This window comes from Cynoglossus semilaevis, chromosome 10 (assembly GCF_000523025.1).
Source record: "Cynoglossus semilaevis isolate Cse_v1.0 chromosome 10, Cse_v1.0, whole genome shotgun sequence".
Classification (NCBI taxonomy): domain Eukaryota; kingdom Metazoa; phylum Chordata; class Actinopteri; order Pleuronectiformes; family Cynoglossidae; genus Cynoglossus; species Cynoglossus semilaevis.
In genome coordinates this window covers 17,933,446-17,956,426 of record NC_024316.1, presented here as the reverse complement: position 1 = coordinate 17,956,426, position 22,981 = coordinate 17,933,446, and the positions used below count along the sequence as shown (strand labels likewise).

Genomic DNA, 22,981 nt, shown 5'->3' with positions numbered 1-22,981 from the left:
TTTGGCCTGATGTGAAGGACAGACTTGTACTTTTACTCCATATGTCCTGTACGTACTGCAGAATTGAAAATATAACCCGAAAAGTATTTCATTTCTGTCCAACAGGCTGTGACCTGGTGGGAAGGACATCCCCCAGAATTCCACAAAGCAGGAATTCTGTGATGGGAACGCCACCTGTGGCAGTGTTCTGTCCTAACAACAGCTTTGTTATTTTCACTTTTGATCTTTTTTTGGCACTCTTACATCACCTCCTAAAGTTACAAATTGTTCAGGTGATTTAAATCAGCCTTGTTTACAGATGTGGTTTCACATAAACAAAGTAAATATGTGGAACAGTAACCCTGACAACCAGTAAAAACATCGACACAAAGTTAACAATAAAACGCATTTTATCTTAAAAACATATTTTATTCCACAGCCAATTAGACGTCGTCATTTTAAAAGAAATGCTAACGTTGTAAGTGTCGTAAAAACACAAAACAACAAGTGTCGTGAATTCACCGCTCTCTGCTAATCATCGTCGTCATTGATTTCAGCCGTTACTTCCGGCTTACTTCCGGTCGTCACCGGCTGTAGCTCGTTACCTCCCCCGTATTTAAGTCTCTCTCTCGGTAACTCCGTGTCAGATTTCATGCCTGTTGCTCATGTCAGACTGTTGTTCGTTGTACTTTTTCTGTGTTGCCTTTTGTCTGTGTTTGTTTCCACGCCAATGTCACGCCAAACTACAACGCCGACAGCGCGCTGTGACGGCTGCGTTTCTGCCGCATTTTGCGGGTTATGAACTGCTATACTTCCCAGTACAACCACCGCTGTTTTTACCCAACACCCACTCACTTCAAGCGGGCAGACTGTGTGTGTTCCCGCTGTCACGATGCACAGACGCAGACGCGGGTGGGCCGCAGCGACACGATGATCCTCATCATATATGCTATATACGTATATATATATAACAATCTGTAAAGGGGTTCTCAACAGGTGGACTCTGGTCCGTTATAGGAACCCAAACAAATATAATTCCGGACTGAGACAAACTTGTTGTAGCTGTGCACAAGCCATGTCCGACAGTAACAAACTTTGTTCTCGGGGACGTCGCAGTACATCGAAAACTTTCTATTGCGATGGGGATTTTTGGCTCATTTGAAAAACACTGTGTTGCTGTGATGTTTAAACTTTCACTTTTCGCCGGTCGCTCGCTTAGCTTCCTCCTCCTCAAGAGAAAACTGTGTTTTTAGGGATTCCCTAAATGTATTTAAATTTTCACACACCCTGTATGATGGGGTGGTGGTTGTTGGATTGTCTTTTTTACTTTCGCTTACAAGTATCGATACTATTGTTATTAAATGAAGTAGATGGATGATTTTTTTGGGGCTACCAGTCACCCCCACCTCTCTCTCTCTGGAGCTTTTAAATTCTGTATGTGAATACCTGTGTTATAGATAAATGTGTTTCTGAAGTTCTGCACCACATTTATAAATCCTCAGTCAGTCCTAGTAGTTATAAGAAGTTATAAGAAGAATCAGTTATAAGAAGATCTGTTGTCTCGAAGGTGTCTTTTACCATTACCACCTCATTGGGTTTCCCCAGGAACTATCGAAGGTTGTTGCTCACCCCAAGTTTAGACCCAAGTTTAGACCCAAGTGTCATGTGGAACTATTAGTGGTGAGACAGGGTTGAGAACGGTTTCAGATCATGCCATCGCTTTTGGAATCAGAGCTAGGCAATCTACCGGCACGACCAAGGCGGTGACACATGGGTTGCCATTCCCCTAAGTGACAAACAATTCCTGAGCCTTTCTATACCACCCCTGAAGAAGTGATCCGATGCTAGTGGGCAGCATTGGTTCATCTCAAACCCTGAAGAACATCAACTCAGTTTAACAGGGTACATATGTTTTGAACTGCGGCCTATCAGGGGACCTACCAACCTTCTCGGCAAAAGTTCCCCTTGGCTCATGTGTAGAAGGCTACGGGGCCTGACTAGCGCTGCCCTCAGCCAATGCCATCCTCTTATCCCAGATGGTCCCTGACCCTGTCGAGGTCTTCGTAGACTCGCTAATCAACAGCAGAGATTTGTTGAGGTGGACGCCGCCTTACACGTGGAAGTAGCATTCCTTTGGTCCTTGTGAGACAATATTGACAACAGAGAGCTGCTGGCAGTGAAAAAGGCCACTCGAGGAGTGGGGTTCTTCTTTCATTTTGTGTGAATCTTCTGCGCCAGTTTGAGAAATATCTCAAGCCCAGTATTCGCTCCGAGCAGTCTGACAAGGAGACGGACACTATTCTTCCTCCCTCCGAGGAAGCGTCGGTAGTCTGGGCTGCAGGATCATCCCGATCATAGGGCTTGTTCCAGCTTTTCTCCATTCCGACACTCTCCATTGAGCCCATGTTTCTAACCCTACGCGCTAAATACATACTTTACGGTTTGCCGCTCCAATCCATTTGTTTGCCTTGTTTGGTGCCACCTACCAATGTTTCACCACTGCCAAACGTTACTGCTCACCAAGGCACAAACCTAAACCAGTAGAGAGGGGTTCTGGCTTCCTTTGAGTACAGTTGAAGAACCCAGTTTTATTGGTCGAGTATCTAAGGTTACTAAGGTAGCGCTTTCTGATTGGTCAAAGCCAACTCTAGTAACAAATTAAAGTACAGGGAGAAAAAGTAATCTTGGAAGATGGAAATCTCTGAAATGAAATCTTTTTGTATGCAACACCATGGATCAGTGGTCAATGCTCTGGCCTTACAGAAACAGGATCAATTCCACTTGAATTTGATCATGGGTGCAGTATGTGAGTGTGACGGGTGTTTTTTTTTTCTCTGTCTGTGGCCGTGTGATGAACTGTCCAGGATGAACCACCGCCTTCAACAAAGGACTGCTGGGATTGGCTCCAGTTTCCTCCGTGACCCTGAAAAAGATAATGCAGTCGAAGCTGAATGAATGAAAAGTCGTTTGTTTTGGTGAATCCAATTATAAAAATTATCCGTGGCAAGAATGTAATTGTAAAGTTTCCAAATTGAGGCTTTTTGTGTCAAGATGGGATGTAATTAACGTTTTGTTAAAACTTTGTCAGAGTTGGAGAAGAACCGCCGTCGTCAGTACCTCATATAACCCCGGTACGTGGACCATGTGTTAGAAGTTGACGTAGCGTTTTAGAACCGTGGAGGGAGAACGCTACGATACTTCTCACAGAGATCTGTTTTCAACCAGTTCTTCTTTCGAACGTCCGTTGGACGGAATATTGTTTTGGTTTTTGTACGAAGTAATGAAGTACTGTGGCCTGAGGTCACAACAAAAAGTACTCAGCAGTGTCTGCTGAGGGACGCGTAATCATTAACCGCTCTGTTACTAAACAGTTATGTAATAGCGCCGACAGATCGGCCCGTGAAGACACAAGGACTGTACTTTCACTCATCTGCGGCCCCGTCCTCGGTGCCCTCCTTTTCATGTACACTTACTGTTCTAAGAAAACACCCCCCCCCTGCACCCCTGCCCCTATGGAAAGCTCCCCTCTCAACAGCTGTGGATGCTCTCAGCTGCATTTTACAGCGAGGACGAGTGCCAGTCTGCTGTCTGAGGCAGATGGTGGCTGGCTGGTCCTGAGGACACGTGGCAAGTTGGACGACAGCTCAGAGACGCTGCAGTTACAAACAACTCTCTCTTAGAAGAAAAAAAACTGCATCATCACCTCACTTTCAATAAAACAAGCCCAGACTGGAATCGGTGCCGCGTACAGTATTCGTCTGAGATGTTTTTCCAAAGTCGCTCTCCTTTGACAGTCACTGACGTGTGACGTTGAAGAAAACCACACGGCACCTGTTCCCTTATCGCGCTTTGTTTAGTTATTTACATTCTTCCCTGATCTTATAGGATAATAATGAAACGACTCCTAAAGGAGCACGAAGAAAAAAGAAGAGAAAAAAAAAACTGCAGCTGAAAATGTTGTTACCTTTATTTTTCTCCAGCCTGTAATTTCCTTTCAAGGTCATGGTAGTGGAGACGCCCTGGACTCTGTGTGGCAGGCGTGTTCAAACGCTCTTCAATCCATCAATACACTTTAAGAAAGACCATCAGTGGGTCAAATAATGGGTTGTTTCCCCTGGAGGGGACTCAGCTCTGCCCCTGAAATCGTTGTGATTGATGCGTCTCAGGGTCGAGGATTCATCTGGAGCCACCGGTCGCCCTGCAGGGATGAATGTCTACTTCATACGGGGAAATAGACGAGGAGATCCTCCCAACTGAGGGCGACAAAAAACAGACTCTCTGTGTTTATTTTCTCATTCACGCTGTCTGTCTTCATCATACACACTGCATCCATCATGTTGGATGAGACAGCTGTCAAAAGAAAAACATCATTTCTCACTCGTTCTCAGAGGGAGGTGAGGTTTGCTGCTATCTGCTGTAACAGCCCTAGACCAGGAACCTGCAACCTGTGGCTCCGGGGCCACATGTAGCACTTTAGCCCCCTTTACAGTGGCCCACACCAATATATCTAATTTACCCTGACATTGTTTTAAAAAAATTATTAAACCAGTTTTGTTCGTTGGGAGCTGAAAGAAAAAATTTGGGGTAAACCAATTTTACATGCCATACTAGTTTGTCAGCTTTCTTGCTAACAGCAAAACAACATAGAGCCAATGTCTTCTTATACGAGGATCAGGTGTTCTGTTTCAGAGTGATTCATGTTGACTGTATGTTGTTGTAGTAACTGTGTCATACTACAGTATTAGTTTTGAAAACACTGGTAAAAATGATTTAAAAAATGACTCTTGTGGTGTGGATCGTTACAGACCCCCACCCTCTGGGCAGCAGGGTCTGTGTGCACGGGTCAGATAGGAGCTCAGGGTGGAGGAAACCACAGAGGGAGATGTGGATGACGTTAGTAGATGCTCACGGAGCGGTTTGAGTTGGTGAGTGTGCCAGCGTTCATGGTCAAAGTTGAGAGCGCACGGAAACATGAACTCAGCGCACAGTCGTGACTCATTTCCTCAGCTGGAAACAGAACGATGCCTCCTACGGAGTGGGAAACAAAGACTACCTCCTGGACACATCACTGCCCGCACATCACATGGGGCTGGTGTCCAACCCGAGGTTAGGTCACTGCTCACACCACCCACGGACACAGACTGTAATAATAAGAGAGTAAGACTGAGAGACACGGTGAAAGTCAAGGAAGAATCTGTTTTATAGTCCTTTAAAATGTGTTTTGTTTCCATTCATTCATTCATTCATCGTTTCATCCATTCATTCATTGTTTCATCCATTCATTCAGCTTTTACCTCTTAATCCTCTTCAACGTTGCGGGGGAAGCTGCAGCTAATCCCAGCAGTCATCAGGCGAGGGTGGGGTCCGTCTGGGTCAGTTCTCCAGAACACCACCGGGCCACACATCGAGACAAACAACCATTGACACGAACTTTCGCACATAGGATCTATTTAGAGCGAACAATGAACCTAATCCTGGACGTTTATAGACTGTCGGAGGAAACGTCGTACTACGAGAAATTTCCCGACCACACAGGGAAAAAACATGCAAATTACACGGAAGGAGCGTCACTTTTTCCACCGAGCGAGAAATTTCCCGACCACACAGGGAAAGAACATGCAAATTACACGGAAGGAGCATCACTTTCTCCACCGAGGATGTTACTTCATAAGAATTTAGATTCCATTGTCGATATCATTTATCGATGCGAGTCCTTGACAATTTGACGATCGATTCTCAAACATTTGGGATTTGGGTTTGATTGATTGTTTGGAACCTGACGGAATAAGACTTTCTTACTAAATTCATGGAAGATGGCGACATAACCGCGAAACGTCGTAGGTCGAAGACGTCATAAACTTAAAACCTCCTTATTACAGATTTGGAGCCGAGGTGTCAAACTCAAGGGGCCGCAAGCTAACAATAAGTCCATGATTTTCCCCTTTGTTTTGACAATGGTTCTAAAACCTTCCGCATCGTGTACCACCTGGAAAATATTTGGCCCTGGAGGTGGTCCTTCTGATATTTAGTTTTAGTTTTCTTTTTTATTTGTTTTTTTCTAAGTCTGAACTAAGTTGAACTAACATTCTGTCTGTTAAAAGTGTCAGTTCAAACACCCTCAGCTCCAGGAAACACCCGGGAAAGTAAATACTGCAGCCTTGTCTGTAGACCATGAGTTTAATTGCAGGTTCTAAATATTAAAGGGTTCTAATCCCTGCCTTCCTCTGTGTCCATTTATAGGCTGACGCACCGCTGCCTCGTGTGTTTATTTTATTGTACTGACCTGCAGTCAGTGCTCGGTCCTCGGGGCACGTTCACCCCCTGCCTCTGTGACTCCAGGGCACCGTGCCGCGTCAGGACTCACCACAAAGCCTGCCGTGACGACACAGCTCCGGGAGTTGGTTTAATGTCAAGCTCACGACGGTGTTAACAGGATGGGTGTCCTTTAACGTACCCCCCCCCCCCGCTCGGCCTGCTTTGTCACCGTTGTCATGAGTGCTGGGCCCAGCCACGCAGGAATCCCTGGAATCCTTTTCGCCTGACCTGGCTCTCATGAAGAGCTGAAAAGTAATGGTGACATGGTCCACGTAGCAGACCTTCTCTGCTCCGGCTTCTTTGAAAAGTGAATTTCAATGGTGCGTGGGAAAAACATGCAGGGAGCAGCGGCCGTGAACCCGTCTCGCCTCGGCTGAAATATTCATGACAATGGTTCTCAAACCTTCCGCATCGCGTTCCACCTCGAAAGTATTTGGCTCTGGAGGTGGCGTCATTATGAGCAACATGAAAACACAGCAGATCTGAGCTGAAGAAGAAGAAGAATGTTTACTTATCTTCATCAGGTGAAGACATACTTCACACTACGCTGAAGTAGTACTATGCTAAAGTAGTACTATGCTGAAGTAGTACTACAACTGGCACTTAAATGGAATTCTGATTTGAATATCTGCAGCGCTGCCTGTGATGTTGACGTTCTCCTCACGGTTCCCATTAACTCATTTTTGTGAAGTACCGTTTGGAGCTATGACTGGAGTATTTGAGTTAGTATTCCATGTTTCTTCTTCTGCTCGTGTACCAACACACTCTTGACCTCTGGCTCAAACTGGTCGCTGTGTTCTCTCGATTCACAAAAACTACTGTAGTGATGTATGGAACGATACATGGTCAACGTGTAATTCCCCCTCGACTAAAAACGAAAAATAATCGGACGTCATTAATGCCCTAATATGGAGTAACATTTTCTCCAGGTACTCTTTCTTCTGGGGCTAGAGTAGTGCGGTTGCAGTACCCCCTATCTGCCACTAGAAGACTCTGGGCTAAATGCCACCAAGTCCTACGATCGGTTGCTGATGAAAGAAATGAGTAAAAAATAATTGACTCTGTTTTCCTGCGACGTTCCATAAACATGCAGGATTGGGTTCTCCCTTCTGTATGTGGCCCAGTGATGGACCGGGCCAGAACTCTTCGGGCTGGACCCCGTCCCTGTGGAAGACTGGGACGGTCTCCAGCTCCCCCCGCCCCCCGTCCCCTCCCGGACAGGGATTAAGAAAGCAGACGTTAGGACGTTTTATCTACCTCCACTGTTTTGCCAACAGAAATCGATCCCTCACACACAACCAGAGCAGAGGTGTTCAACCTGCGGCTGGTGAGCCTCATGTTAATCCTCAGTAGAGCAGGGTCCGACCTCTGCCCTGACCTCTGCCCTGACCTTTCACTGTCTGTTTTTATTTCACTAAGAGTCCATTTAACATGTAACTCTTTATAATTTATTCAGCTCATTACCAGGAAAACAACATGACGTCACTGTGCTCTTTAACCTAAGTTCAGGTCTTACATTTGTTTCAACACAAACGTCGGAATTTTATTTCATCGTCATAACATTATCGTGTGTTTATTCTGTAACATGATCGCAGTATTTAAAACTTCATTCACTGTAGTATCAAATACATTTGCAGCTCTTGACGATTTTTCTTTTACTTAAAAATTATTAACATTATTATTTGGTATTGACAGTTACCAACCCCTACACTAGAGGGAGCCCAAGTACACCGTGCGGCATGCAAACCATAGTTTGAGAACCACTAGATTAGAATAAATAAAATATTTCCAGGATCACAGGATCAGAGTGATACATTTGAGCAGCGCATCAACCAATCAGTGCTCGGCTGTGATTGGCTGATCAGGCCGTGAAGGGTTAATCACACCCACATGGCGCACGGAGAGGCTTGGTGCAAAGCTGCTGCTGCGGGCCAACGGGAGAGGGAAGGCTGGGTGGGGGCAGAGTAGAAGGGAGAGGACAGCAGGGCAGTCGCTCTTCTACCACCTGCACCAGGTCCTCGATTCACAACCGAACCGTCTTCGAGCACCGGCGCTCCGACAGTTTTGCGTCTTCTCTCCATCAGGCTTGATGTCCGCGGCGTCAAACTTTTGGACAGAGCGCGGAACCAGAGGACCAGCGGAGTCCTGTTCTTCATTACTATCAACTATTGTGACATGGAAGTGATACAGTGAGCGGGGAAGATCGACCAGTTCCGATTAGTCCAAAAAGAAGGAATATCGAAAATAAACCGGGTTGTTTTTAATCGTTTACCGACAGATAATTCTCCAATTTGATTTAAATCTCTGTGGCGCATAACGCGCGGAATGTAGCGGCCAAACCACGCGCACCTTTTTGCCCCGGAGACGCGTCAGCCTGCTGTGGTGACACAGAGAAATCACAAAGGTGAGACGTTCAAGTTCTCCCTCCGTCGGTTTAACTTTTAACTAGTTAACTAGTTAACTAGTCTGGGTTACTGTGTACTGGAGTTCTCAGGTGAGTGCGCGCTCCCGCAGAACGAGGTTGTTAGAAAAAATCCCTCTCATTATTTTTGGTTGAAACAGAGAAGAAAGCCCACGTATTATTACAGCGGGAGTTGGTCGTTACCGCCAACACTGAAACATCAGGGTACATCATGTCAGATACCACAAAGTACAGCTGTGTACAAATACACACACAGCCTCGGGCACGGGATAATTATACTGTGTGATATTTTAATTTGTTCCAGCAGGAAAACCTACACCGAGGTGATGTTTGTGTCTTCATCCTAATGACGTGTTATTAATTAACAGTGTAAACACTCTCTCTAGGATCAACCCGACATAAATAGATCACGTCATAAATATAAACACCTGTATTTGTACATGTAATACACCAGAGGTTTGACAGTACACCAAAGTACAAGTAGAGAAAGTATTTCACCCAGATACAACACGAGTACAAAAACAAGTATCGAGTCATTTTTGTCGACACAAAAAGTACAGCAGAGGTATTTGATATCCAAAGTAAAGCAGTAAAAAAATTTTTTTTTTTTTTTTTGGCAGTCGTCTCCAAAAATTCAAAGCTGGCAGAAGAGTTGGCTAAAAAGGTGTGTTCACGAGTTCCATATGGGCCACATGCAAATCTCCCATATGCGGATGGTCTGTGGTAACCATATGTAGCCCATATAATTTGCCAGTAGCCATACAGGCCAATTGAACCCATATGGGTAACAAATGTACACACTGGCTGAGTGATCAGGTGGGCGAGATGACATATATGTGATATAACTGACATATATGTTATGTATTGTGACATATATTTGGTATGAACAGACATATATGTTATGTATTGTGACATATATGTCATATGAACAGACATATATGTTATGTATTGTGACATATATGTCATATGAACAGACATATATGTTATGTATTGTGACATATATGTCATATGAACAGACATATATGTTATGTATTGTGACATATATGTCATATGAACAGGCATATATGTTATGTATTATGACATATACGTGATATAACTGACATATATGTTATGTATTTATGACATATGTTTGGTATAAACAGGCATATGTTGTGTATTGTGACATAGGTGATATTAACAGAAATATATGGTGTGTGTTATGACATGTGATATGAACAGACATATATGTTATGTGTTATGACATATATTTGGTATAAACAGACATATATGTTATGTGTTGTGACATACAGTATATGTGACATTAACAGACATATATAGTGGGTATATGTGTGTGTGCGGTGAGGGAGGAACAGAGTCCAATTCCATCCTGATACTTTTATAGACTTATGGAGAATTTATGAGAAGCATACTTTTGAAATTTTGAAATATATTTTTTATACAAATACACGTAGCGTCTACATATATGGAGGGTAAAACGGGAGCTGTGATGCAGTTTTCTGCACCTAGGCAGTGCGAGAGTTTTTGACGGTTCCTTAAGATACTCGAGCCTCAGAGAACCTGGGATTTGAACCGTCAGTCCTTCGATGACTGGCCCCTGACCTTTAGCCACTCTTTTCCCAGCCTTGTCTTTCCCTCAAACCCCTTGTTAGGAGTTGCACCCACAGCCCTGGGCTCCACGGTTGACATGAGAAGTCAGAGAAAAGCCCCGGGGAAGGTTTATCTCCCCAGCAAAGCTCACCTGAAGGGAGACAATTTAATGGATGTTGTGGCCTCAGCTTTTAGTATTCATAATTTAGATGGGATTCTCTGCGGCAGAGTGCAGATCCATAATGAATGTGGAGTTAAGGTCCGACAGTTAGGACGCCTCTCAGCGCCTCCTGAATTGTCAGGAGTAGTTTCGCTGAGGAGTTACCTGTGTCTTTGAACTGTCACGTTAATCCGACAGCTCCTCACAGAACAAAGGTGTGCGGGTTTTTTTTTTTTTTCGTAGTTTTGTTTTCTTGGACGCTGTCGGTGGATACCACCGGCGGCCACCAGGGCCTCGTTTGAGTCAATTTCTCTCCAAAAAAAAAAAAAATATGTGGACGAGACATCAACCAGACACGCGTCTCGTTCCTCCGACTCGTCCACACATGACCGCGCTAACAAACGAGGTTTTACAGTCGTAACACACAGCGCTCCACAGTTACACTTTAAATAAATGATAGGGTTGTCAGATTTTTACAGAGCAGGTGTTAAGATCTGGACCTGTTTTTTTTTCTATCTGTCTCTCACTCTGTGTCTCTGCTGCCAAACTACAGAGTGGCTCTGTCTGCAGACGGCTGCAGGCCAACCTTCTGATCCCTGGGATCAGAGGCAGAGAAAGAGAGAGAGAGAGAGAGAGAGAGAGTCTCTTGTCTGTTCTTCATTCTTCCTTTGTCTCATATTTCTTGCGGGGCGTTCTGTAATAATAGTTCATTCCTCTTTTCTTTTTCTTCCAGATTTAGATCTCTGGCTGGCTACCTGCATGACTGTTACCATGACAGCATCTGGAGCCCAGCTCCTCCTGTTAGCCCTGTGTGTTTACAGAGGCTCAGGCCTGCAGCCGTCGGCACCGCGGGTTCATCTCTCCTTCAAAGGTGAGACTGACCGACCGACCGACCGACTGACACCAGTGACGGCAGCAGACGCTGGTCTTTTACCTGGTTAGGTTACCTTAACTCACCACTACACACACAAACACACACTTGTGCAGTGTTTCCCCTCTGGCGAGTCTTCACGCCGCTGACACTTCCTCTCTGTACATATGTGAAGAACGGACTTCCTGCCGCATGTCAAACAGGGCAGCGGTGAAAACAAAAGGTGGATATTACGTGGGGTTGAATTCTTCTAGTGCCCCTCGACAAAAGTACCCTCCCCACGCCCTTAAAACCTACACGCACATGGTCTCCGACCTGTCAGCTTCTTCTTTGTGTTTGACGTCTGACTTCACCGCGCCGCAGAGACGCACCTGAAACCCGAGCGCCTGGGTACGAGTCCTGTTTGAGAAGGAGAACTTTTTGGCCGCGAGGTGTTAATTCAACGTGGAGCTGGTGTCTTTTTTTAGGGAGTTTCCCCGGCACCGTCTGCCACCGCCCTAATTCACCGTAATGGCAGAGATTTGACTTACAAATAAGAAGAAGAAGCTTTTGATCGAGACTGAGCTGCATGATTACTGTTGTTTTTGTGTCTCTGTCATAATTCTCACACACCTGAGGTATCTGTCAGAGTGAATTAAAGGTTTAAATCACGTTTTTAGAATTCTTCGTGGCTTTGATGTGCAGCTGAGTCCTGGTCCCAGATCAGGTCCAGACTTGGACACCCTGGTCTTTGGTGTTTGACGTATTTCAACCTGTTCGACTCATCCTCAGAACTGTAGGTATGAGGAACTCACAAATACGTCGGATCACTGAATATGAGTTAATGACTTAGAACACAGGGTCTCCAAAAGGGTTCCCTGGGGGTCAAAGTTGGTACTGCAGGGAGGATGGGAAATCTGGTTGTGTTTCCCAACCTCTGTGGAGTCACGGCACATATTTCATGATGGAAAAATTCAACTGTCGACACCAAACAAAGTCAAAGTCACAGAAAGCGTACGTCACATTCCAAGGTTAAAATGATTGGCCTTCCACGGTACGAACCAGAGTGCGATGAACGCACAAGGTTCACACTTTCATATCCACTCCAGTTGGAATGTGGCCTTAACTCAGGAGACTGGATCGAGAGGTGAACAAACAAGTATTTGGATGAGAAGGTATTAGTTCCCTCATTTATCTTCTAGTACTATGTAGTACTCCGAGTAGTGGTGGTGGATGAGAAGGTATTAGTTCCCTCATTCATCTTCTAGTACTACGTAGTACTCAGAGGAGAGATGGTTGGGGGACCAAACAATCAACCGTTCACACCTCTGGTCCATGAGGAGTCAACAATTAACCCTGATCCCCAGGACAACGCTGTGATAAAAACTGGGTTCTAACACGTCACGTTCTGCTGTAAGGCAAGAACACTAACCACCTCTGCACCATGCGACTTATATTCAGAAATATTGTCCTAAAAAACCCCTCCCTCTGTATGAAAGCTAACGAATCATAATGTCTCTTTCAAACACAAATGTCTCTGATTTATTTTTATTTTTCCTGGACGTCGGACATGTCCCCCAGATCCCTGGCTCATGTGTGAACATGAGACGTGTGACTAACAGCCCCCGACAGCTGGGGTCACCGTGTAGTTGTGTTTTTGGTCGGGGGGGGGATCCAGCCGAAGCTCGTGAAGTGCGTTTATACGACCTTTGACCCTAATCCCCGCTCCCATCGTGCAGCAGCTCCAGTCAAGTTCAAGTTCGGTCTTGATCTTAATCACATTCACCGCTGGAGAAGACGCAGGAATTCACATGTGCGCAGATCTCGCTCCGTGACAAATGGATCTGCAGGAACTCATTTAAAACAGCTGAGCGCGGCGAAATTATCAGCCTGTAATCTGCGATTCACGGACCCCCACCAGCAGCCCCTCGACACCAGACAAGAGGGAGAAGAAGTTCGATCACTCCTCCACGCTTCTGCTGCTCTGAGGGTTTATTGTTCCTTGTTGGTAACAGGGAATTTCATTGTTCCCCGAGGCGCCTGCAGAGGAGGAGGAACAGGGGAGAGGCTGGAGGACATGTGACCCCTCAGAACGAATGAGTCGGCCGCAGTGACCCCGCTCAGGGTGCAGGAGGCCTGGCCTGGATTGATATCTGGTATTGTTTCCTCTGTCGTGAAGAGGATGTTTCTCCTCAAACACTACCCGGGAGCGACTCTGTGTCGGTTACAGTTACTCAGCATTGCTAGAGAGCAAAGCGCGTGGAGTAAATTTAGCCTCGTTTGAGGATCTCATACCACGGTGACGCCGTCACCCGGTGACGACGTACGCTGCAACGTGACCGTGTGCGGCACGAAGGCCGCTGGTAGCGACCAAAGGTTCCCCCCCAGTGTTTGCCCCTCACCGTCAGAGTTTGCTGAATGTTTACCAGATGACGGCGGGACATTGTTTGCTATTTTTGGAGATTGAAGACATGTATCGGGGTGTGGCGTTTCCACATTTAGCCTCTTGACTGAATTCACTGTGGCCTGCTGGAGATCGCACACGGACGCGTTATCCTGTGTTTACCTCTCAGGAACAGAACCGGACCTCGGTCCTGCGTCCGCGGCTCCGTCCCGTGGCGTCCGGAGATCCGATTGCATCGCCTATTTTAGTGGCACCTTGACGACATCCTGTTAACATTGACCTCAAATCAGGGATGGCAGGCACTTTGATGTAAATAAAGGCTGCGCTTCCTCTCCAATCCCTGTAAGCCGGGCTTCCGAGGACGTCTGTGAACATTTGTCATGACATAAGCCCGCTGTCTTTAACATGCCTCCACCGTGTCCCAGTGTGCACAGGCGGCTGTCGATGTTCTACACATGCCACAAACGTGTGTGCGTGTTAGTTTGAACTGCTGAACGGAGGAGCGGCGATGGAAGAGGCCATGTGACTTGAAGCGAGTGAATATTGTTTAATCTAAGCTCTCAGCAGAACAAAAAGAAGGAGAGGGGAGTTTTCCATGACTGCTGGTCTTAACCAGTCATGCTCTGCTGAACGCAGTCCCGGTCCTAGAAGAATCAGCTGTTAGTTCCACTGACCGTGTTTCCTCGGGGACCGGCTCTTTGGTCCAGCGCCGTGTGGTGCCTCACGTCAGGGCACATGAAATATTCAGTTCTTAAAAGCCGACGCGTTTCCTAAAATACGAGCGGTGGAACTGGCAGATATTTTCCACCGTCGGAGGGAGAAGTTTGAGAGTTAAGTTAGTGGTCAAGTAGAAATTTGAACGCGACGTTTTAACTTAATGTTTTTCTGTTTTTTACAGTTATAAAAAACACAGTCCTAATCACAGGAGTGTGTAACAGTGAAAGTCTTAGATCATAAAGTCTCGACGTATATCAGTGTCCAGTTACTACACCTGACACCAAGGTAGTCATTTTTTTTTGACAAAAAATAGACAAAAGTTGATCATTACCTATTGTACAAATCTGATTATTCTACATATAAACATCAACAAACTTAACCATTCAAATATTTAAATAAAGAGATATTGATTATCTCCAACAACTCAACAACACCAGGGGGAGACGGTCATTGCCGTCGTACAAATCTGGTTGACATATAATCAGTAGTAACAAGTAACAAACTTAACTACAAACCCCTGACGAACATCCTGGTTCACCCTCGACCTTACACTTTGATCCTGGATCAAACACATATGAATTGACTGCAGTTTTCAGTCCGGTATCCTGTCAGTTTATCATACCTGTCAGAGTGGCATACACTACCCACGTGTCTATGAGCACATACACAGGTAGTGTTGTTGCATGTATCTGGTAGAATCTGCTGATTTATCGGCAGCTATTGATACAGGAAGCCGTCCTCAGAAAGAGGTGGGCGGAGCCTGCAGTGTCTCATTACCATTTAAAGGTAAAGGCTCCAGATTCCAGCTGTGATCAATCCTCTGTTTTTAACGTTACCAACATTTCACTCAGACTTCAAGAAACCGTATCCATTTGTGTAAAAGTTCAATTTCACTCAGACTTCAAGAAACCGTATTCAGCCGTATTTGTGTAAGTTCCATCGAACGTCTTGTTTACTGTGGCAAGTTTACAAGTTTAAGTAAATGTTTTTTTTTGTATTTGTTTTTTTGTCCACCTGCACAGAACTGATGGACACACGAGCCGCTCGTCCCTTCAGCTTCTCCTTCAACACCAGCGACTACCGCATCCTCCATATGGACCAGGACCAGGGCCGCCTCTACCTGGGCAGCCGCGAGTACCTGGTGGCCCTGGACATGCAAAATGTCAACAAGGAGCCGCTCATAGTGCGTACACAATCTGCTCACTTGCAATTCTCTCAAATCCAGTCTGCTATTTGGAATGTGGCCTTAAGGCTCTTAGTGCATTGATCCTCAGTAATCCTGAGGTTTTGTGTGATTCTGAAAAAAAATACAAAACAGATCCACTGGCCGGCGTCGGCGAAGAGAAAGGGAGAATGCCAGATGACAGGAAAGGGAAGACAGGTGGGATCATCCGTTCACATCCTGCTCTTTAAAAAAAAAAAGAAACCCGACTTCTGCTTTCAAGATGTAACGGTGACGGCGTTTGAATCCCTTTTTTCTCGCTCTCCTCTTCGTCCAGGGTGAATGTGCCAACTTTGTGAGGTTGATTGAACCGTGGAACCGCACCCACCTCTACAGCTGTGGCACCGGGGCGTACCAGCCTATCTGCACATTCATCAACCGAGGCTGGAGGGCAGAGGTAACCCCCCCCGCAGACATTTACAGCTCCCTGAGTGGGATTTGCAGTACTCCCCCTCGTCCTCCCCCTCCTCCCCCTCGTCCTCCCNCCCCCTCCTCCTCCCCCAACAGCAGACCTGACAAACCTACAGTCTGACCTGTTAAATATTTAAGGACCACAAACTGGGACAGGGATTTGTTTATAATGTTCTTAAGCTCCCAGGCGGCGCTTTCGCGGCCTATTTTCATGCGTTCTCTCGTATCTGCAGGACTACCTGTTCAGACTAGTCCCAGGGTATGTGGACTCAGGGAAGGGAAAGTGTTCCTATGATCCCACGCAGGAGAACGTCGCACTTCTAATCAGTAAGACCAAAAGTTTCACACAACGTGTTCACATCTGCTGCCACGTCGGCGTCGGCGTCTCCTGAATCCTCTGGTCTCCTGTGTCCCTGTGTCCCTGTCCCTGTGTCCCTGTGTCTCTGTAGATGGTAACCTCTATGCCGGGGTCCACATCGACTTCATGAGCACAGACGCTGCTCTGTTTAGGACCATGGGGGGGAGGACAGCCATCAGGACGGAGCAGTATGACTCCAGGTGGCTCAACGGTGAGTAACTCCGGACGGGGGGGTCGGGAGGGGGGGTTAGATGTGACTGATTACAGGTTGACGCTCCTCTCATTTTATTTGACAACCACTTCCCTAAACCCTCTGCCGGCTCGTCTGTGTTTATCCCCCAGAGCCTGTGTTTATTCAGATCCAGCAGATCCCCGACAGCGCAGAAAAGAACGACGACAAACTTTACTTCTTCTTTCGTGAGAAGAGTCTGGACTCCAGCGGCGGGGCCAGCCCCATCGTTTTGGCTCGGGTCGGAAGGGTGTGTCTGGTGAGAGCCAGCGAGCTGTACTAACAGCAGCACCAGCAGTAGTCGTAGTAGTTGTAGTAATTGTGAAAAGTACACAGTGTTACCGTCCGACGTGACACACATATAACAGGCATGAAACGATGACCTCATTTCCTGCCTCCGTAGAACGACGAAGGGGGGCAGAAGTCCCTGGTGAACCGCTGGACCACGTTCCTGAAGGCTCGTCTCATCTGCTCGGTGATAGGAGACGACGGAGTGGAGACGCGCTTTGATGAACTACGTGAGCTCACGTTACAGTAACCGGTGGTTACTCCACCCGCTTCACACCGAACACAGACAATAAATCAAACCCAGCTCCGTGTTTCCCACTGTGGCACAGATACATTTTTACGTCCCATATGAGGGATTTGCCCCACACTTTGGGAAGCACCTCCCTCACGCACGACCATTTCAGTCCCGACTTTGTTTATGTTATTTTTTTGGACTGTCAAAAGTAAAAATGTTAGTTGAACTCCTAGCACATGCTACGTCCAATAATTCCACCGTCCGCTCATCGATCATTAATCTAATACACACTCCATCACATGTTATTTGAACAAGGTCGATCATTAATCTAATACACACTCCATACATGTTGTTATTTGAACACACTGCGGTAAAGTTTTTGTTTCATGATGCACCAAGAGCTAAAAATCACAAATTAATTGCGATTAATCCTGATCGGTCCCGATTAATTTTATGCTACCGTACGATTGGTTCGATTCTTTCATTCTTCATTTTCAGCTTTTTATTTTACACTAATTACACACCGCACCAATAAACAAGGTCAAACCTCCTGTATGTGTAAATGTATTTAGCAAAAAAAAAGATCTCAATCCTGATCCTGATCCTGATCCCAATCCTGATCCTGATCCTGATCCTGACTCTACCCAGAGGTTGATTGGTCGTCGGCTCGACTGATTTTTGACAGGATTATTGATTCGTTCCGTTCCTCTTCCAGGCGACGTGTTCATCCAACCCACACAGGACGAACGGAACCCCATGGTGTACGCACTCTTCACCACAGCGGGGTGAGTTTTTACGGGTTATGAAACGTGTGAAGTTCGTAGATTTATTGACGTGAACGATGGTCCTTTGTCTTAGCTCTGTGTTCAAGGGCTCAGCCGTCTGCGTCTACTCCATGGCCGACATCCGCAATGTCTTCAACGGACCGTTTGCCCACAAACACGGGCACAATTATCAGTGGACCGAGTACATGGGCAAGATTCCCTACCCAAGGCCCGGAACAGTAGGCTTCACTCCCGATAATAACGCAGTAATAACATGTACACAAACAAGCTGCACCTTATTTTTATCCACCTTTCGTCCAGTGTCCAGGAGGAACCTTCACTCCAGGAATCCTCTCCTCCAAGAACTTCTCAGATGAGGCTGTGGATTTCATCAGATCCCATCCTCTCATGTTCAATCCAGTATATCCTATCCACCGCCGCCCCCTGGTGGTAAGAACCGGCGTGGACTACCGGTTCACTGCCCTGGTGGTGGACCAGGTGGATGCTGTTGATGGACGGTATGAGGTGCTCTTCCTGGGGACAGGTGAGACACAGACCGCGGTGATTTCCATGTTTAATTTTGGAGGGAAAATCAAAGGTTTCTCTGTGTTTGTTCAGATCGTGGAACTGTGCAAAAAGTGATTGTTTTGCCAAAGGACCCAGTCAGCATGGAGGAACTGACTTTAGAGGAAGTTGAGGTTTTCCGGGTACGATTAAAAATAAATCTTTGTGAAACCATTTAAATATATTCATATGATGAAGAAAAGAGTTGATTGTTGGTTCTGTTTTTTTCTTTTTCGTTAACAGACGAGAGCTCCGGTCAAAACGATGAAGATCTCGTCCAAAAGAGTAAAAACACAGTCGTCTGCATATACAGACACTCTCTCAGTCCTGACAGTTTCACTGATTTACGATTGTTTCCGCAGCAACAACTGTACGTGTCGTCAGACGCGGGTCTGACCCAGGTGTCGCTGCACCGCTGCGGTGCGTACGGCCGGGCCTGCTCCGACTGCTGCCTGGCCCGCGACCCTTACTGCGCCTGGGACGGCGAGAGCTGCTCCGCCTTCACCCCGTCCACCAAGAGGTCAGGGGTCGTCTCTTAGCTGCTCAGTACACTGTTGCTGGACTTGTTGACTCAGCTTCTTTATTAACTCTGACCTCTGACCCAGGAGGAGCAGGAGACAGGATGTGAAACACGGCGACCCGCTGAGGCAGTGCAGAGGGTTCAACGCCAAAGGTTTTTTTTTACTTTACCTTAAAACCACTTGGGTTTTTCCTTTTTTAAATATATGTTTCACATATTTCATACCACGTACTGCGTCTCCGCTGTTCTTCTACCGCAGTGGAGAAACGTCTCAGAGAAACGGTCCAGTTTGGAGTGGAGGGCAGCAGCACTTTCCTGGAGTGTCAGCCTCGCTCGCCTCAGGCCTCCGTCAAGTGGCTCTTCCAGAGGGAAGGGAAGAGGAAAGTGGTGAGGAACTCAGGTCAAACACAGGCCACGGTTTAGAACTTCCTCAGTGTAGACCACCCTAATCAGGTAGACCACCCTTATCAGTTAACCTCTGCAGAGTCAAGAGTTCTCCCTATTATTCTGGGAATGTTCAAACCTGAAGAACCGTTCTACGTCATCGGTTCCTCCTGACGTGTCAGCGGAGGAGTACTTGGGTATTTCACTCAGAGATAGTCTGGATAGTCTTTGGGAACGCTGGTCGTCAAACCAGAATCCTGCTGTGGTCTTGAACAGACCTCCACCAGGGACAAAAGGGACATTTCAGTCATTTCTGTAGTTGTCGTAGTTGTAGCTGTTACTTCCTGTGAACTGTTTCAACAGTTCCTTTATTTTTTTTCTCCTCCCGTCAGTTGAACCGCGTGGGTGGTGTTCTGAAGACCAATCACGGCATCCTGCTTAAGTCCCTTAACCAATCAGACGCAGGCCTCTACCACTGTCTGGCCACTGAGAACAACTTCAAACACACCGTGGTCCGCGTGGCGCTGCGCATCCTGGACCGAGACATTGTTCTGGCCCTGACTGATCAGGACGAAGACCAGGAGCCAAAGACGCACCACGCCGCTCCTTACCCACAATCCTCCTTGGTCTCCACCCCCTTCCCACCTGAGATCAGACTGATCAACCAGTACTGCCAGTCCTACTGGGAGCAGCTCAGCCCCAAACAGCAGCAGCAGCAGCGTAAGCGCACCAACCGCCGGCACACCGAGAGCCTGGACCAGGGTCTGGGCTAGGACCCGACGCCCACGCTGTCCAACACTGGTTTGTCTGGACTTGAAGTGGACTTTTATGTTTGACATGGATGTTGTCGGTTGTTGCCTCCACCCGTTCCAGAACCTTATTTATGGTTTGGCCGCTGTTGGTCCCAAATATTGAAACACTTCATTATGACCTTTGACCTCTTCGCAGAAGAAATCATAGTATCACAGCATGTACTGTGAGTATAACCTGTTTACGGACGTCGTTTACGATGTCAGATTTTTTCATTGAAATTTTTTTTTCCTTAAATAAAAAAAAAAGAAAATCCAAGTCAGACTCACAGTGTAAGCTGTAAATTTGACGTGAAAAAAAACCCCAAAAAAATTTTAGGTTGAAAATGTTAGACATTTGTTGATGTTCTACGTCAACATCTGGAATTTAAGCAGTTGTGGCGAAGGTCAAAGGTCACCAACATTTTAGCGTCAAAGTCCGGTTTCACATAAGACAATATTCTCACAGCAGGTCATCATATAATCATTAAAACGCAAAAAAACAACAAAACAAAACACGTTATTTATTTTTTCTCCATGGCCTGGTACCAAATGACCCACGGTCCTGTGCGAGTCCGAGACCCGGTGATTGGAAACCGCTGGTGTCGGTAATGGGCTAAAAACATGCAAATACCACAGTTCCGGTCCTTTTATGTATCTAGAAACAAAAGTGTAATATATTGATTGTGAATATATAATATATGGTCATTGGATTCTCGTGTATTTTCTGTCGTTTATTGTTGTTACCAGGTGTCGCATGCTCATGGTATTTGTCGCTGGTTAAACGTTGTACATTTTACTGCTCTGTTGGTGTGTGAAGGTGTTCGTGAGGTGACGTGTATTTTGTTTTTCGGTAACTTCCTCTGATGTCGTCATGTAATGACTTCATTATTCTGTTCTTTGGTCCAGTGGTGGTGCTAGCGGGGGTGCGCGGGGTAGGAAGCTAGCATCGTAAAAAAAAAAAAAAACATCCTTATTTAATTTTTGTTTTTAATTTTAAAAACAGAAAACGTTTCTTAACTTTTTTTTCAATACTTTTAAATCCCGTCGTCAAAATTCCACCAGTGATTGCTGGAGAAATTCTACGTTGCTGACATGGGTGGAGCTAATCGCAACATTAGGCGAGAGCGGGGCTACGGTCTAAGCTACGGTTACGGGGCCAGTTGTTCACGTGCTGTTGTTTAAATAGGTCGCATTGGTCGTATCCGCCTTATTTATTTGATTTCTGAACCAAACTATTTGTTTGCGTACCAGTGGTTGTACCTGGGCTCCCTCTAGTGGTACAAGAGGGTATATTTTTTCTCTTTCACTGAGATTCCAAAAAAACATATTTTCAAGGAAAATGGACTGGAGCCAGTCCTAGTAGTCTATGTTGAGGGAGGGGTGAGGGTTACACCCTAAATCAATCCTCGACGCCCCCTGCTGGAACCGCACCTACACCGCAACTTTGTCCACCTTAAAAAAAAACCCCTCTCTAGCTCCACCTCTGTTGTAGTGACCTACAGTTTGTTAGTGTTTAGCAGTCCGTGTTCTTCCATTAAGCACTTTTTTTTGGTGTCAGTTTTAGACGGGGGTGTTGGGGGGCCAGTCTGGGGGAGGGAGTCTATGCACACGTGTATGTGATTTTAAAAAAAACAGAACCGCAGGAACATAGTTTTCATGTACAGTATGTTTTTGTAACGAGATTGAAGCTGGCTCCGACTCGCGGTGATGACTGATGAGCTGTATTTACTTCTTCTAAATGGTCAGTGGGGCCGAGTGTCGTCCAATCAGAGCCAGCGTTCACCGTTGTTGTGATGATGATGTGAACTGTCATGTTGAACAATGCTACACTGGAAATGTTTGGAACAAATACAGAAAACATTTCAGAACTCGGTTTATTTATTTATTTATTTACTTATTAACTCCATAATACTGACAACACACACTAACCCGTAACCTTCACATCAGTCATCCCATTCATCATCATCATCCTCTTCCTCTCCGTCATCTTCGCTCTCACCTGAGGAGAAAACAGACGTTTGTATTTTGGCAACTCCAGCATGAAAACACGACCGCGTACTGTTGCAGTATTTATGAGAGTATTTATGAGAGTATTTATGACAGTATTTATGAGAGTATTTACCAGAGGAGTGGATGACTTTACTCCTCTTCTGCATGACCATCATCAGAGCACCCACGATGCCCTCCCCGGAGTCTGTCGGCGTAGGCGCTGCTGAGTCGGGAGAATCCGTCACCTAGGTCACGGGACGACATTTCGTTATTTGCGTTGAAATTTTTTTTTTTTTAAATGGCACAAAACATCGCAAAACTGAAACCCTTCTTTACATTTCTGAGCTTCTTTCCCAGTCTGATCTGGTCCAGGAGCGCTCCTCTGCCGTCTCCTCCACCCACAGACGGAGGCGCAGGCGTCACTGGGCTGCCGGACGATGCCGGAGGTGGTGGTGGCGGGAAATCTAAAGACAGTGGGGGAGGAGGTGGCGGTGGGGGAGGAGGAGCAGGAGGTGGTGGTCCTCCTCCTCCTCCTCCTCCTCCTCCTCTGATGGGTAAAGATGTCACAGGTGGAGGTCCAAGGGGGCGCTGTTGGAGAGGCGGTGGCATGGGTGGAGGCAGGTTGTGTGAGGATTTCGAGGGTGAAGTGTGTGATGGCGGCGGCGGCGGTGGACAACCGTTTCGGTTTGAGGAAGGAGGCGGAGGCGGCGGTCCTCCACGTGTCATGGGTGGCGGGACAGAGGGGAGGCCCCGCTGTGGCTGACCGGGGAGGGGAGGGAGGGGGGCCGAGCG

The 22,981-nt window shown here is 46.4% G+C and overlaps 2 protein-coding genes across 4 annotated transcripts in view; one reads left to right on the top strand and one right to left on the bottom strand.

The window, feature by feature from the left end:
- Window positions 1-8,212: 8,212 nt before the first annotated feature.
- Window positions 8,213-20,703, top strand: LOC103385369 (semaphorin-3F-like). 3 transcript variants are annotated; one of them, XM_008319235.3, is made up of 18 exons: window positions 8,213-8,698; window positions 11,197-11,334; window positions 15,457-15,617; window positions 15,753-15,815; window positions 15,934-16,053; window positions 16,301-16,394; window positions 16,517-16,636; window positions 16,768-16,913; window positions 17,058-17,172; window positions 17,893-17,962; window positions 18,036-18,180; window positions 18,263-18,485; window positions 18,560-18,648; window positions 18,749-18,790; window positions 18,868-19,025; window positions 19,111-19,178; window positions 19,285-19,412; window positions 19,802-20,182. In XM_008319235.3, exons 2-18 carry the CDS (start codon window positions 11,223-11,225, stop codon window positions 20,180-20,182), a joined length of 2,235 nt encoding a protein of 744 aa, XP_008317457.1. In that variant the 5' UTR covers window positions 8,213-8,698; window positions 11,197-11,222. The 3 variants fall into 3 exon arrangements, with proteins under 3 accessions (XP_008317457.1, XP_024914972.1, XP_024914973.1); XM_025059204.1 differs by lacking the exon at window positions 8,213-8,698 and having other exon boundaries at window positions 11,223-11,334; window positions 19,802-20,703; XM_025059205.1 differs by lacking the exons at window positions 8,213-8,698; window positions 19,802-20,182 and adding an exon at window positions 19,497-19,793 and having other exon boundaries at window positions 11,223-11,334.
- Window positions 20,704-20,910: 207 nt separating this feature from the next.
- wasb (WASP actin nucleation promoting factor b) overlaps window positions 20,911-22,981 on the bottom strand; it is a 6,683-nt gene continuing 4,612 nt past the window's right edge. The window contains exons 10-13 of the mRNA XM_017036132.2: window positions 22,526-22,981; window positions 22,323-22,434; window positions 22,130-22,199; window positions 20,911-22,029 (exon numbers count right to left, since the gene is read on the bottom strand). The exon at window positions 22,526-22,981 is cut by the window's right edge and continues 7 nt beyond it. Coding sequence (XP_016891621.1) covers window positions 22,144-22,199; window positions 22,323-22,434; window positions 22,526-22,981 — 624 coding nt within the window. The 3' untranslated portion in view covers window positions 20,911-22,029; window positions 22,130-22,143. The remainder of the gene's footprint in view (window positions 22,030-22,129; window positions 22,200-22,322; window positions 22,435-22,525) is intronic.

Coding starts and splice junctions, on each gene's coding strand:
- LOC103385369 (XM_025059204.1), top strand. CDS start 11,223: ATGACTGTTACCATGACAGCATCTGGAGCCCAGCTCCTCCTGTTAGCC. Junction 18,181..18,262: donor CCTACCCAAGGCCCGGAACA/GTAGGCTTCACT, acceptor CCTTTCGTCCAG/TGTCCAGGAGGAACCTTCAC. Junction 18,486..18,559: donor GGTGCTCTTCCTGGGGACAG/GTGAGACACAGA, acceptor GTGTTTGTTCAG/ATCGTGGAACTGTGCAAAAA.